General features: G+C 43.7%; 1 protein-coding gene across 1 annotated transcript in view; it reads left to right on the forward strand.

Annotated features, from left to right (window-relative positions):
* Nucleotides 1–16,641, forward strand: part of MYO16 (myosin XVI) — a 418,223-nt gene that overhangs the window by 270,228 nt on the left and 131,354 nt on the right. The window contains exons 23-24 of the mRNA XM_006017262.3: nt 817–897; nt 1,182–1,387. Of these exons, the coding sequence (XP_006017324.1) occupies nt 817–897; nt 1,182–1,387 (287 nt within the window). The remainder of the gene's footprint in view (nt 1–816; nt 898–1,181; nt 1,388–16,641) is intronic.

Raw genomic sequence — 16,641 nt, forward strand, 5'->3', positions numbered from 1 at the left:
TCATGACCAAACTTAAAAATATATTGGTTCTGCTAGCCTCAATTTAGAAAGCTCAACAAGAGCCTGTTTCTTCAGGCTATTCCTAAACTAATCTTTACAATATACCTCTCAAATATACAAAGTAAAACATTTAAAATGTTTTATATGTTTGCTTTTCCCTGTTTATTGAGAGAGAAGTTATCACTGGTTCTTATATAAAAAAATAACTGCTCATACTAATTATATATACTAGAGTAAAAAAATACATTCATCTATACGGGACAAAGAAGTAGTGAATGAACTCTGGGCATCACATTTAAAAATGTTATAATGTATGAGGATTATCTATGATATACATGACCATTCACACCCCACCCCTTCTTTACATAAGGAAGTAATCTTATTCTATTAATATGGAAATGATATATTATGCTTAATATCCTGTCCTTGATAGCATAATACAATCCCCAGGTTCACGTTACTTTTCTTATTTCTAAATGAAAATGAGTATATATGCACACTTTACTCATACTTGACCAAAGATTACGTTGATGTGCTATACTCAAATGAAATGTGTGTATACGATAGTACATGTCTACTTCCAAAATCAAAACTTTGTTGCCAGCCATTCCTATGCAGATTTCTTTGGTTATTTGGCCATTCTCCTGGCAATTTTTGAAAATCTAAACTTATGTCATTTGTCCCTGTGTCATGTGATGCTGACCCAGGTTTTTAATTCCTTTATCAATGAACTTCTTTAATAAGGATATATATATATTTATATATATATATATATATTGAGATTAAGGTAGTCCATGTATACTTTTCTTTCCACAGTTGTTGAAAAAGAAAGGTACTTCTACATTTCTTCAGAGACTGGAACGAGGGGACCCAATCACAGTGGCAACACAGCTCAGGGTTAGTGAACATTTACTGGACAAAGATTTATAGAAGAGTTTTAAGCACAGAATGAGGCTCTACTGTTTACAAAGGCCAGCAGAAGCATGATTTGCTTGAATAAGCAATTTGTGCCTTCAGGTCAAGCCTTTTAAAAAATGATGTGAAACCAAATGATTGAGAACCCTTTTAAAAAAATGAAGTTTTGTTGTTTGCAAAAGTGTGTTTGTGTTATGTTATGGAACTGATTTCAGTGCAGACTAATGGCCATTTGAGAACTTGTTGGGTTTTATTTCTCTCCACAGAAATCACTAGCAGATATTATTGGGAAGCTTCAGAACTGTACACCGCATTCTGTTCATTGTATCAAACCCAATAATTCTAAGCTGCCAGATACTTTTGATAATTTTTATGTGTCGGCTCAACTGCAGTATATTGGTGTCCTAGAGATGGTGAAAATCATACGCCATGGATATCCAATACGCCTCTCTTTCACTGACTTCCTGTCAAGGTAAATCCTTCTGATCTTGATAAAAGCATTTTATTATCTATACTGCAGTGCCTTTTGTCTAGTTGCATAAGTGTTTGCAGAGTTGTTCTGTTGATGAGTCTTTCAGATTTTCTATAGAGAAAAAAGTACCTGAGCTGGCAGAAAGCACGGTTTTTAAACTGATGGAACTGTGAGCATCATGAAAAATACCTTTTTATGAAAGAAATATTTCCTGATAGGTCAGGTATAAATGATAGACCTTAGTAGCATAGATATATAAAGTACTAGCATGCTACTGCCATGTGATTAAAAACATAGAACAGGAAAAGGTCATATCTCTTCCATTGATATTTTTCTAGCTTATTATTATGTGCACATGATGTCTGGTGTTTTATTTCAACTACTGGGATTTATTTTGTGTTGTACATGGTGAATAGTGTTAAGAATGTATGCTATAATTCCACTTTTTACTGCTGTAGTCAGAAAAAAGAGAACATTTGAAAAGGTGTGGCCAGTAGCATAACTAAGGATAGGTGAGAGGGGCACTAGCTCCGGGCACTAACTTAACGAGGAGCACCAGAATCACCTCCCACCCCCATGAAGTCCCCAGCAACAAAAGGAGCCCTATGGGATTGCTCTTGGAGCAGCAGCCAGTAGGGTTACCAACTCTGTTGAAATCTATTCCAGGAGGTTTCCAGAATGCCAATGTGCCTACAGTACACAACACAAATGTGCCTGCGTGCTTATGTATATCAGTTATGGATTACGGTGCATAGACTTTACGTCAAGAAGGCAAATGCACATTACTATTACATTTTAAAAACCTATTGGACTACTGTATAAATCAAATTCAATATTTAATATTTATTTCAATGAATGCCCTCTTATTTATCTGCTGGGTGAGTCTCAGCAGTCTCCTGGAGATTTATATCTAATCGTGGAGACTCCAGAGCAAACCTGGAGGGTTGGCAGCCCTGGCAGCCAAGTTGCTTCACAATCACCTTGTTGCTGCTGTAAAAGCAAGACCAGGGCAGGCACACCATGCTGCTGCAGCAGCATCCAGGGACTGTTTCTGAGTCCCTGGCATAGGTAAGACTTGTGTATACCACCCCCACCCCTCCACTCTGAGAAGCTCTACCCCTCCACACCTCTGGGTGTGACAAAGGGGAGGTGGGAGGAGAAATTTGTCACTACTATTATGAGCAAACCATCCTTTTCTCTTTCCAGTTACCAGTAAGTTCATGTGTATTCATTTCATGGGCTTGTTTTAATGCCACAGGTACATTGTCTAATTAGAAGAAATACAAGTAAAGCACAGGCATACTATTTCTTATTCAGAGAAAGAAAATAATTTAGAATAATAATTATAATGACTATTATAATAGCAATAACTACCATATTTATTTGAATATAAGAGCATGGAAGAAAAGCATATAAGAAAACTGTTAAATATATTGCTTATCTTTGAACTGCTGCTGCTAAAAGTAGTATGAGCTCAGTAACGGCAGTTGGTGTGTGCTCAGGAAGAGCACACACCAACTGCAGATGCTTCCTCAGCCAGACGAAGGGTTTTTAAACCCGAAAGCTTGCTAAGAAAAATTTTCCAACTATTTAAGTTGGTCTAATAAAAGATATCAGATTTGCCGTTGTGAACGATATCAGATTCACCCTTGTGAATCTGAAAGAACCTTGTCTGCCTATGTCCTTAGACCAACACAGCTACAACCTATACCCCTGATCTCAATAATGGAAGTAAACTATGAACCTGATTAAATGCAGCCAGCACTGAGCATGACTATAAAGTATGTGGCCCATATGGGGCAAACATACTGATGGGAACCTTTATTTTTGTGCATATGGCTCTTAACCAGGCAGTTGTTCCTCCATGAGGGAACGAGAACAGGGCTACAATACCAGGCTGGCACTCAGAGAGGCCAGAGCAAGTTCCAGCACTCGGTGCCAAAAATGCTGATGGGAACCTTTTTTTTTTCCTTTTTTTTTAAACAAATGTTATTAAAAATACACTTATCACCCTACACTCACAAAGCATACACATACTGAGCATCCTTGTTTTACTGAGACTTCATAGTACAGAAACAACTACATATCAAAAACATACTGCTACATATATATTAAACTCTTAAATAACATGCATCAACTTCCCACAAAAAACAAACCCTTACAGAAATCTTTTTCTTCATACAAAACTCCATGAGAGGCTACCACCTGAAACTCCCTGCCCTGCCCATCAGTCCTCCCTATTCATTTAGTGAACAAGCGTGTTCAGTCTTTTTTCCTCCACTTCTTCTTGGTCTGTTACTCTCCAATCTCTTCCTTGTCCCAGTCGATATATTATTTCAGTTCATGCAGCCCCACCTTCAGGCACTCTTTTTCAGTGAAAGCCAACCCCTTAAACACCCAGAGGCTTTTTACTTTCTATAAACTAGTTTTAACACCTGTTAATGAAGTCCTTAATAATGTTTCCTTTGGCATAAATCCATATAGTACCATCTCCAACACTAATAGCAGATTTTTTTTTTTGGTGACACAGAAAGTGGCAGACTCTTCCCCACACCCACTTTGCATATGTCCCTTCCCAAAACACATCCCACTGTTTTTTTTTCCCCACACTTCTTCCGTGTGCACCTTGATGCGCTTGTCTGTATTGCACTTCTGTCACTGGCAAATAATTTCTTACAACCATCCACACTAGGTCAGCATATTCACCTTTTAGTTGTTTACCCACCACTCTTCCTAACACCTTCTTCACTTGTCCATCTGTGAAGTTTCACACAGGCACACTGTCTCTTCCTTACTGTTTTAATCAATTTCTTACGATCCTTCAGGACCTCCAGCCCTACCTTCTTTATTTTATACCTTTGCATGAATCCTTCCAACCTGCTGTAATGAATCAGCAGTTGCCAGACCCATGGTTACCACACCTGTTTACTAAGAGACTGGTATTCAAACTGGGACCATTTAGTTATAGAAGTGTTTGTAGAAATCTGATCTTAGTAGTAGTGTAAGGCTGAGTTTGGGATTAATTTATATCTTGCCCCATTCGAATGTTCAGTTCAGCTAAAGTCCCTGGGCTATCATATGTGAAAAATATCATCACCATTTGATGACTGTACTCAGTACAGCTCCTCCTGTCACCAAGGCTGAATCTTGTATTATTGTGACTGACAGAAAGTAAACCTTCTTAATACCTACCATGACCAAGAAATCTTTATATTTCCCTATAATTTATTGTGGTAAAGCAGCTTGTTTAGGATAAGAGTCCAGCATAATGTCAGGCATATAGCAATAGATTTATTCTGATGGGTTCTGTCAAAACAACTGAAATATCTAAGTTTAAGGGATTGCAGTGAACTGCAGAAATGATATGATGCCACCTCATTTTATTTTTATTTCTTAGCCAATAGGATAGAGGTAAGAAAGAAGAGATGACTCATTGAACATAGAGATAATTAGTTGTTTTCTCAGTCTTACTAGATCTTCCACTGGTCTGCTTCAGTGCGGTCTTACTGATTGTTTTGAGGAGATCTTTTAAATCTATAAAATGCTGATGTTGGATTATCTGATTTGAAGTTGGTAGGTGACTGCCTGCGGACTCTTCTGCCTGACTCCGGACATTTTTAGGGGTATATATCTACAAAAATGATTCTGGGAAATGTTGTCATGAATTTTAATAGATGCAAAGTTGACATCTATCATATGATTAGATCCTGGAAAGAGCATTCCCCACTTCATACCTCCCCACATTCTTCCCTAGAAGATCAAAGGCATTCTTTAGGACTGTAATAACTTTATCACTGTTTCATCATAGGTGATAGGCAGGAGCATGTTTTTACCCTCCAGTAATATAGGTGATAAAGGCAGGATAAATAATTTAAAATTAAATGCTTCTTCCAAGGACAGATAAAGTATCTGATTGTTCATTTGAAATAGTAGCTTGTATAGAAAAGGGATGGTGAAACAGAGCAGTCTGAATATCATCTTAGCGGGAAAATGTTTTTGCAGCTTGTGTCTAGATTAATTTCTTTTAATAACTAATTAGAAATTAACATAAATAGTCTTCAGGACATGGGTTTTAGTCATTTTGTACTAACATTGACTGAAAGAAGACAATAGTGAAGGAGAGGTTGTACTTCACAAATTCACTGCTTCCTAAGCAATGAAACTTTAATCATTAGCATTGATACTTTTACTTTTTCACTTAATTGCTTCAGCTCCTGCCTTATAGAACTAAATTACCATCAGCTACCTGGTGAATCAGTCAGTCATTGAGGATCATGGATCTGGTCTGAATTCTTCTGAAAGTTATGGTTCCTAAGTAAAATCAGTGCCAGTTACTGTCAGTGGATATATAATAAAAAAAGTGAATTAATAAGGTCTGATGCTATTAAATGCTGTAAAAAGAGACAGCACAGATATAACTGTCAAATGATAAATGTGAATACAGTAGGATTTGCCAACACTAGCTGCAGTGGTTCAGTTGCACCTGCCTGTAGTGTTGGCTCAGTTTCTAAAGCTCATCAAATAGTCAGACAAAAGATTACCTGTCTTCACCTTCCCTTTATAATAAGAGTCTTGTAATTAATGTGTCTGAATTTTCTGCGCAGTTTCCCTGAAGACTCCTTTAAGAATCATAACTTAGCCATCTCTGTGGGTATTTCACAATACCCAACATGTATTTGTAGGTAAGATGAACCATTTGAAGTATAAGATTTTCCTAGATAGGAAAAGGAGGGTGTATACATATTAAGCTTACCTAGTATACCTTCTCACAGGAGGAAAAGGCCCATGTTAAATATTTTAAATTAGCTTTTTATTCCCCACCCCCACCGGTTCCTGTTTATTGACTGTGCATATAATGAAATCACAAGGATCTTATTCTGTTTGAAAAGTTATTATAGTGCTAGAGGTAGTCCCTATTTTAATTTTAGGGAATGTGCCTGAAGCAGTGATGCAGTCTTATTAGCTGGGGTGTGATGATGGAATAGTTATGGTACTTTGCTACAGCTCCAGAGGCATGAATTCAAGGCTTGCTCAGGGCTCATGTTGAAGGCTGCTCCCAGTCATTCCAACTGTACGTTGGTACCTGGTCAGTCAGGATGACAAGTCTGAAGAAGCTGGATATGATTCTGGACACATTGCTCAATTGGGTGTTGTTGGCTAAAGAAACTGGTATTCCTTAATGGGCCTTTTGACTCAGGTAGTCCTTTGACTAATTTGATAGTTAAGTGCCTGCTTCTGTATATCTTGACTGATATACTGCCTTACTCATAGCATGTGAGATTTCCCATGTCTCAGAATTCACCAGACACTAACTAAAACAATAACTCTCAGTTATCTTGCTCTCTCTCCTTCTAATTTCCATGCATTTTATACATGCGTGAATTTTTAAATTGATGCTGTTTCTAAACAGGAAGAAATGTTTCCACATAATGCCAAAATACTGTGGTATCAGGTCTATATAAATATCTGGATTAGCAAGATAAATTTAAATTAGATTTGGTTAGGCCCTGGCACATGTTCAGTTAAAGGTGCTGTGGGCTGTGATCCCTGATCTCAACAATTGTGTCTACTGCTGCACCACACAGGAATTGTGTGATTGTGGAATTAGGGATCAGATCCCAATTGCGCCCTTTCTAGTTACTAGTGCATGGTTAGAGTGCTGGCCCGAGTACCGAGCCCTGAGGGACTCCACTGGTAACACTGAACCATGTTGATTTGCTCCCTTCAACTAGTACTCTTTGGGTCTGACCCCATAGCCAGTTACCTAGCCATCAGACCATATGATGATCTAGGCCACAGTTCCCCAGCTTAACCATGAGGAAATCATGGGGAACTAGGTCAAAGGCCTTCTTGAAGTCCAGATAAATGACGTCCACATCATCTCCCTTGTCCAGGGCTCATGTTACCTCGTCATAGAAGGAGATGAGGTTGGTTAGGAAAGCCCTGCTAGTCACAAAGCCATGTTGGCTGGCATTCAGAAGCTTGCCTTCCATTAGTCTAGTGTTAATGGATCCCTTGACAGTTTTCTCCAGAATTTTTCCAGGAATGGACGTCAGACTGATTGGTCTATAGTTCCCTGGCTCATCCCTCCTCCCTTTCTTATAGATAGGGACCACGTTGGCTCTTTTCCAGTCATCCGGGACTTCGCTTGAGCACCACGATTTTTCAAATATCCCTGCTAACAGGGATGCAGTGATGTCTGTCAGCTCTTTCAAGACCTTTGAGTGCATTCCATCTGGCCGTCGACTTGTGAATGTCCAGTTTCTCAAGGTGTTCCCTCACCTGATCCACATCAATTTTGGGCCCATCACCCACTCCCAAATTGGTTTGTGCCTTTCCTGGCAGTATGATCCTCAGGAGAGGGTGAAAACCTGATGCAGAAAAGTCATTTAGGAGATTGGCCCTTTCTTGGGCATCTGATGTCGGTTGCCCCGTTGGATCTCTCAGGGTCCCAATACGGTCCTTGTTCTTTTTCCTACTTCCCACATATCTAAAGAAGGATTTTTTGTTGTCCTTGATCCCTGTAGCAAGCCTAAGTTCAGTTTGTGCCTTGTCTTTTCTCGACTGCTCTCTGCAGTTGCGGGCGAGTGCAGAGTAATCCCCTTTGGTAATGCTTCCTGTTTTCCAGCTGATGTAGGCTACTCTTTTTGAGCTTAATGAAGTCCAACAGTTCCTTATTCAGTCATAGGGGCTTCCTTGCTCATTGACTGCATTTCTTGCAAGAAGGGATGGCTTTGCCCTGTGCTTCCATGATTATGTTTTGAGCGATTACTATTCCTCATGTACTCCCTTTTCTGGGGAGGGTATGGCCTCTGATTGCTTGACTGACCAGTTCTCTCATTTTGCAGAAGTCGGTCTTCCCAAAGTTAAGAACTTCTGTTTTACTGAGGAGTTTGCATGCTCTTCAGTGAACTAAGAAGGTGATCAATTCATGGTCGCTGTCACCAAGATTTCTCTCGATCTGCAGATCACTCACCAGGTCCTCCCCTTTGGCCAGGAGCAGATCCAGCAATGCCTCTCCCTAGTTGGCCCATAGACCTCCTTGTCATTGATGCACATGAGAAAATGGTGTGACCTATCAGATTTGGCCGTGCAGTCATCCCAAGAGATGTCATAGAAGTTGATGTCTCCCATGACGATCAAGCATCAGGAGCGTGCGGCTTTGACCAGTTCCCTAATGAATTCCCAATCTAGGTCTTCCTCTAGGTGTTGCTTTCCTTGGCCCTTCCAAATTGCCTGGCAAGTAATCTATGGCAAGCAATTAACTACTAGGGGAAGTGCTTCCCTAGTAGATAGTCCTGCTACTAGTTAGATCAAGGCTACCTGTGGTTTGTGGTGGCATGTTCTCCAGGAGCTGGGGAATTTCACTGTTTTGGACAAAAAAGAGCTAATTAGGTGAACAGAAAAATGTCAGGATGGTGTGACAACTCAGTTCAAACCCTAGGTTCTTCTGTGGTAGAATATAAGACAGTGATACCCTTTCTGTATGGAACCACTCTTTTTTTTTTTATACCAGTATCTTTAGCAATGATTTAAATCTCAGTTAATCCCACACTGAAGACAGCAGTAACTTTGATGGATCAAGAACTTTTAACTCATGTACCAGTAATGGGTACATGGGTGGTGAGAATTTACTGCTCAAGCTGTTCCATGGTACTGATCCATGTAATCATTCTTACCCCATAGAAGGCAGTTTGCTCCTAGATAAAAACAGGCAAAGTTTGTCCAGTTTAGCTGTCCTTTACAGAGGGGCACAGCTGGGTTATGGTAAACCCTTATTCTGTTAATTTTGGACACATGAACAATTACCATCTCAGCTTGTCCATGATAACTAAAATTATTTTCTCTTGGCCTAAATAGCTGCCTTTTTTTTTTTTAAAGAAGAGATTGCCACTCTTCTAGCCTCCTGCTGCAGCCCCAAGGCAGTAAGCACTTCCTATACAGTGGGTGCTAGTAGGATAATTAGGGTTTATAGATGAGAGGCAGGAACGAAAAGGTCCGTTGGTGGATATAGGTAAGAAATCTGTATTCACTCAGTGTAGTGACATGACTTTCATCAGAGCTAATTAGCACCTCCCTCCCCGCCCTCCCCGCCCGTACCCTCAAACCCTCACTGAAGCAGTTATACACTGTTGCCTCTGGTCCAAGCTATATTACTTCTGGGTCCAGAGGCACGCAGGCCTCAGGAACTTACTGTGATTCCTGCAGATAAAGGCCAGGTACAGATATTACACTTTTACCAGTGTAAGTGCTCAAAAAACAGTCTAAACCTGTAACAGAACAGAAGCTCAGTGCTTACAAACTGGCTTAAAAATGGCAGACCTCGGTCTAAGATAGACAACCTGCATGCCCCCTGCCCCCATCTCCTCCCTCAGGCAAATATGTGTTCTGTTCACTACTGAATTAAATGATGCTGCTTATAAAAACCATGTAATTTAGATTGATCCCACCACAGGCATTTTGAATGTCTGTACCGAGATCTGCCTCTGGCTGGTCATCTCCAGGGATCCTGGTTTTCTCTGATTAAAAAAAAAATTCCCAATTTCTGGATTAAAAAAAGTAACTCAAAATCCACATTTTTTCTGTGATTAATATGAAAAGTCACTAATATATAGATAAATATAGAGAGGTGTTTCATTTTAATCACTAAAAAAAATGTGGATTTTGGGTTACTTTTTTTAATCCAGAAATTGGGGATTTTTTATTTTTTTTTATCAGAGAAAACCTAGATCCCTGGTCATCTCTATAATTACAATACCAAAAGAGCATGTTTGTTCAAAGAAGACAGTTTCCTGTTCTTGAGAAGCCAAAAACAGCATGATGTATTTGGGAAACATTGCAGCGCTCAGTTCTCTGTTTACCCGCAGAGAGTAAATTAGTCTAATGCACCATTTTCTAGTACCTGTAGATACACATGTAGACTCTGACTAGGATCAAATTGCACCCAGTCAGCCTTGGCAGCAGGGGGCCACAGGGGACAGGGAGAGCTGTCCTGGCTCAGCAGGACACTTTGCTGCCAGGGCAACTTTCCCAACCATGTGGAGATTGGGATGGGTCCTGATCTTCATGTGGCTGGGAGGCAGCTGGGACAGCTCTCCTCTGCCCCACAGAGATTGGGATCAGCCCCTGTGCCCTCTGCCAGCCCAGGCCTGGAGCTCCCCCTATCTGATGTAACAGGATAGAAGCAGGACAGGAGCAGCCTTAAACTGAACTGCTGCTGTCAGGAGCAAATTTGCTCCCAATGGACAAACATTCAGAAGTATGTGAGAGCTCAGTTTAATGCACCTGAATTTTCTGTGTAGATAATTCAGGTGCATTAATTGTATATGTATATGCACACAGTGAGGAGCTAACAGGGACAATGAAGGAAGCAATCATGAAGCCCATTGCGCCCCTGTGAGCCCTGGGACCCCCCAGAACCCCAAGAAGACCCTGGCAGACCCTGACCCCAACCCCCAGCACAGCCTGGAGGGACACCCAAGCCCCGAGAATGATGTGGCGCTGTCAGCAGGCCCTACTGCACATGTATAGACTTTAAAAGAGTCAATCAACAGCAGAAGCTACAATTTGTCCCTGGCTCTGGCATGAGATGCATAGGCAGAAGCCCGTTGTACCCCCATGAACCCCAGGGCCCCCAGACCCCCAAGAGGAGCCTGGCAGACCCTGACCCCCAGCATAGCCAGGAGATAGGTGGGGCCCATGGTGGGAGGGAAGTATCACAGCTGTGGGGTAGCTGAGAGGAGCTGAGGAGGGTCACACCCCCCCCCCCCCCAGCTCCTACTTGGCCCAACCCCGCCAGGGAGAAACACGACTGGTGCTGCCTGGCACATGAGACAGGGGAAGGGGGGGCACATACCTTTCCCCTTTTCCAGTGGGGCAGGGACCCCCCCCCAAGCCCCGACAGCAGTGCGGCACTGTTGGTGGGCCCTACTGTGTATGAACAGACTTTAAAATGGCCCACCAATGGCAGAAGCCACAGTTCGTCCCCAGCTCTGGCACAAGATGCATGGGCAGAAGCCCTTTGCACCCCCATGAGCCCCAGAACCCCCAGACCCCCAAGAAGACCCCAGAGGACCCTGACCCACGGTGCAGCTGGGAGGTAGGTGGGGCCCATGGTGGGAGGGAAGTAGCAGAATTGGGGGGCACCTGAGAGGAGCCAAAGAGGGTCATGCCTCCCACCCTGGCTCCTACTTGACCCAGCCACCCAGGGAGCCACACGACCAGAGCCTCACAAACAGAATGCGGAAACAGGCACACTTCTAGGCCAGCACATGAGTTAGCGAGGGAGGACAAGCAGGAGGACCACAAGGCTCCAGGTGGGGAGCTTAAAGGAAAATGTCTGCACAGTAGTAGCCCAGACTACTACAAGGACCACGGTGGGAGGTACGCATCACACCCCAAAGCTCCCCCTGTACATGGACCCCCCTTCTCTGGTACCATCAGGGTCTCCACCAAAATGGAGCCTGTGGTTCTAGCCTTTACCCAAATGGAGCCTGTAGTCCCTGCCCCTACCCAACTGGGACCCATGGCCCTGGCTTCCACTCAGAAGGAGCCCCTGGCTTCCTGTGGAGGCTGCCTGACATGGACGCAGGGAGCACTGGGAGCACTGACACCTTCTCTTGTGGGATGTGCTCAACAGTGGAGGCCCTGGAGTGCCAGACTATGGAACTCCAGGCAATGGTCCAACAGCTGCGAGCCATTAGAGGTGCAGAGCAGGAAATGGACATCTACTTCCAGGCACTCCACTCTATGGCTGACAACACCTTGGTGAAAATAAAGAGCCACCATGATGTCCAGCAAGGGGTTGCCTGGATGGAGGTAGTCTCTGGCCCTAGGAGGCACTGCACCAGTATGACCATTCCCCTGGAGCTGCACAACCATTTCAAACCCCTCACATCGGCTGAGCTGACCAAATTCCCAGCCCCAGCACGTGAGGTAGGAGGGCCACCAGCAACTGCGCCTAGAAGAAGACATAGAGTAATTGTGGTGAGCGATTCCCTCCTGAGGGGGACAGAGGGTGCCATCTCTCACCCCGACTCCATAGCCCGTGAGTTTTGCTGCCTCCCTGGGGCTTGTGTCCATGATGTGACTCAGAGGATCCCCAAACTCATCTGGCCCTTGGACCACCATCCCATACTACCCATCCATGTGGGCATGAATGACATGGCTTGGAGCAATCCCGGCTGGGTCATGAGTGACTACAGAGCTCTGGGGGCTGGGTGTTCAGGTAGTTTTTTCCTCAGTCCTTCCAGTCACAGGTCATGGGCCCTGGAGGGATAGATGAATTGGTGAGGTGAACAGAAGACTCTGGCGATGGTGCCATCACAAGGGGTTTGGCTTCTTTGACCATACTCCACACTTCAGTGAAAGAGATAGCAGACTTTTGGGAAGGGATGGCCTCCACCTCACCTGGAAAAGGAAGAAGTTCTTCTTGGCCAGAATGGCTGACCTACTCAACAGGGCTTTAAACTAAAATCACAGGGGGCTGGGCAGTCAATCAACAGTTCTAGTCGAGGTCATGCCAATCACAGTAGTAACAGCTTAGGTAATGCAAGGGAACCCATTCTAACGAGAGCCCAAGGAAAGGTCACATCCCATCACATAAGGAAGACTCAACTGCCTGTACACAAGTGCTAGGAGCTTGGGTAACAAGCAAAAGGGGCTGGCCCTTCTCATCGATAAAGATTATAACCTTGTAGGGACAATGGGGACGTGGTGGGACTACTCCTATAACTGGTCAGTAGGTATAGAGGGCTATATCCTCTACAGGAGAAACTGTGTTGGGAAGAGAAGTGGGGGTGTAGCTGTCTACATCAAGGAGCAGTACACTTCCCTTCAAAGTGAGTTCATTAACCATGGAGGGCATCTGGGTTAAAATACAGGGGGGAGCATGGGGAAGGGGATATACTCATAGCAGTCTATTACAGACCCTCTAACCAAGAAGAACTGGATCTTAAATTCAAAAGGGAACTGGCTGAGGCTGCATGTTCCTGATGTATGATTATTATGGGAGACTTCAACCCCCTAGACATCTGGATGAGCACACACGTCCAAGTCTGACCAGTTTTGTAACTTCTCACTTGTATTGATGACCTGTACCTGATGCAAGAGGTGTGTGGGTCAAGTAAGGGAGAGGCACCGTTGGATCTGGTTCTGGCCAAAGAGGATGACCTGGTGAGTGATCTGAAGATCAAGAGCAAGCTTGGTGGCAATGCCCATGATCTGATTACTTTCTCTGTCTAATGCAGGGTGGGCAAGTCTCTCAGTAAATTAGAAATCCTCACCTTTGCCCTAGAAGGGGAGCCCATGAGGAATGGTTGTTCCTAAAGAACTCAATCCTCAAAGTGCAAGGGAAGTTCATCCCATCCCACAGCAAATGCAATCAGAAGGCAGGGAAGCCCCCTTGGCTCAACAGGTAACTTCTGGGTCTCCCAAAACTTAAAAGAGAAGCCTACACCAGATGGAAAACTGGAATCATCACCAAGGAGGACTACTCACCACTAGCCCATACCTGTAGGGAGTGGTCCAGAAAAGCCAAAGCAGTAACCGAGCTCAAGCTAGCCAGTGGAATCAAGGATAACAAAAAGTCATTCTTCAGATATGTGGGAATTCAGAGGAAGAACAAAAGCAACATTGGCCCCCTGCAAGATCAAATGGGACAGCTGAATCTGATGCCCAAGAAAAGGCTAGTCTCCTAAACAATTAGTTTGTGTCAATTTTTCACCTGCCCAAGGGGGTCACACTGTCAGGCAGGACACAAAGCATCCAGGGCTTGGGAGATGGGCCCACAATTGATGTAGATCAAGTGAGAGAACACCTTGAGAGGCTTGACATCCATAAGTCCACGGGCCTGAACAGATTGTACCCGAGAATCTTAAAAGAGCTGGCAGACATCATAGCATGCTCTATGGCCAAGACATTTGAAAGCTCATGGCAGTTGGGTGATGTATCAGAAGACTGGAAAAGAGCCAGCATGGTCCCAATCTTCAAGAAAGGGAGGAAGAAAGATCCAGGGAATTATAGACCTATCAGTCTTATGTCCATCCCTGGGAAGATTTTGGAGAAAATTATCAAGGGATCCATCTGCAACAGGCTAACAGAAGGCAACTTACTGAATGCCAGTCAACATGGTTTTATTACTGGAAGGTCTTGCCTGACAAACCACATCTCTTTCTATGACCAGGTGATACATTGCCTGGACAAAGGAGACGAGGTTGATCTCATTTATCTTGATTTCAAGAAGGCCTTTGACTTGGTCTCCCATGATGTCCTCATGACCAAGCTGGGGAACTGTGGCCTCGACCATCTCATGGTCCGATGGCTGGGAAGCTGGCTCCGGGGTCAGATACTACTTGATGGGAACAAATCAATGTGGCACAAGGTTACCAGAAGAGTACTCCAGGGCTCAGTTGTCAGGCTGGCAAAGTTCACGAATGACAGTGAACTATAGGTGAGGGGGTCATGCTGGAAGACAGGCTGAGGATACAAGCTGACCTGGACATGCTTGCAAAGTGGGTGGACCAAAACCTGATGGCATTCAATGTAGAGAAATGCAGGGTTTTCCACCATGGGAGAAAAACACAGCATCATACTTATAGGCTCAGCGGTGCTATGCTCACTAGCACCATGACTGAAAGAGACTTGGGGGTCTTCATGACCACAAGATGAACATGGGCCACCAGTACAATACTGTGGCCAGCAGAGCAAACAAAACTCTGGCATGCATCCACCAATGCATCTTGAGCAAAACCAAGGACATCATCCTCCCACTTTTCTTGGTCTTAGTGAGACTGCAGATGGAGTACTGCATCCAGTTTTGGGCCCCCCACTTCAGGAAGGGTGTGAATAAGCTTGAGAGAGTCCAGAGGAGAGCCACCCATATGGTCAAAGGCCAAGAAAGCAAGACTTTCAACAAAACTCTTCAGCCTGGTGAAGAGAAGGCTCAGGGTGGACTTGGTGTCTGCCTATAAGTATATAAGGTGGGTGTATCAGGATCTGGGAGAACACTTGTTCACCAGGGCTCCCCAAGGGATAACTAGGTCTAATGGCCCTCTAGGACTTCTAGAAGGCTGATTCAGACTCAATATAAGGAAAAACTTCTTTTACAGTCCAAAGAAGTCCAAGGTCTGGAACAGACTCTCCCCAGTGGTGGTGCAAGTACCTACTCTGGACTTGTTCAAAAGGCATTTGGATGTTTATATTCCTGAAATCATTTGATCCCTGCAGAATTCCTGCCTTTGGCAGGGGGATTGGACTTGATGATCTCACAAGGTCCCTTCCAGCCCCTAACATCTATGAAACCTATGAAATCTGTGACTTGAGTCCTACTAGTTATAGTTAGTTATATCCAAGTTGAGTTGACTTAATAAATGTGCAGCCTAATTAAATATGTATTTTTATTTTATTTTATTTTATTTTATTTATCTTATATTTCTTTCCACATGTCCAGGAAAATGCATATTATATATCATAGCCTCATGTGTAGTGTTATTTACTTTCCTTCAGTGATTCACATTTTATGCTTTATATAGGGTGAACAGCTTTTGAAATCTGTGATGTTCCTTGAATCTGAGGCTTGCTCTACAGACTTCTGGAACCAGAAGCCGTATATCCAGAATCAGAAATAGCTGCTTTGGTGTAGTGTTGCAAGCAAGCTAATGAACTCTACTGAGCAGCTAATTAACATGGTCCTAGCTTCCTATAATTTTAGTAAACTGCTTTCATAGGCAACCTGCAGAGAGGACCAAAATCTGAGAAACCATTGGGAATAGAGTCAGGATATTACTTCCTTGCAGTAGCCCCGCAGTACAGCAGTACCTTAGCAACCCCAATCTCTTCCCACACATTATTTAAGAAATACATATCTTTTAAGTCCACTTCCAGTTCTGGGTTATCAAGGAACCAGAACCATAATATGACTACAGTAAAAGCTGTGCTATCTGGCACTTTGTTAGCAGGCATCCTCTATTAACCAGCATGCTGATCAACGTGGCAAAAGCAAAACCAGAAGTCCCACCGTGGCACTTCCAGTTTGCCAAGTCCCACTGCCCAGGGCAAAGCAGCCTGTGTGGGGCCCCTCTCCCTGTCTCCCGGCACACCGATACCAGGGAGTGAAAGTTCTAGCACACCGGACACGGCAGGAGGGGTGGTGGCTCGAACAGGCGGTGGCCCAAACAGACGTCTCTCAGATAACCGGCATATTTGATTAACTGGCACTCCCCATTCCCCCTGGATGCCAGATAACACAGCTTTTG

Source organism: Alligator sinensis, unplaced genomic scaffold (genome assembly GCF_000455745.1).
Source record: "Alligator sinensis unplaced genomic scaffold, ASM45574v1 scaffold288_1, whole genome shotgun sequence".
In the NCBI taxonomy this organism is placed as follows: Eukaryota; Metazoa; Chordata; order Crocodylia; family Alligatoridae; genus Alligator; species Alligator sinensis.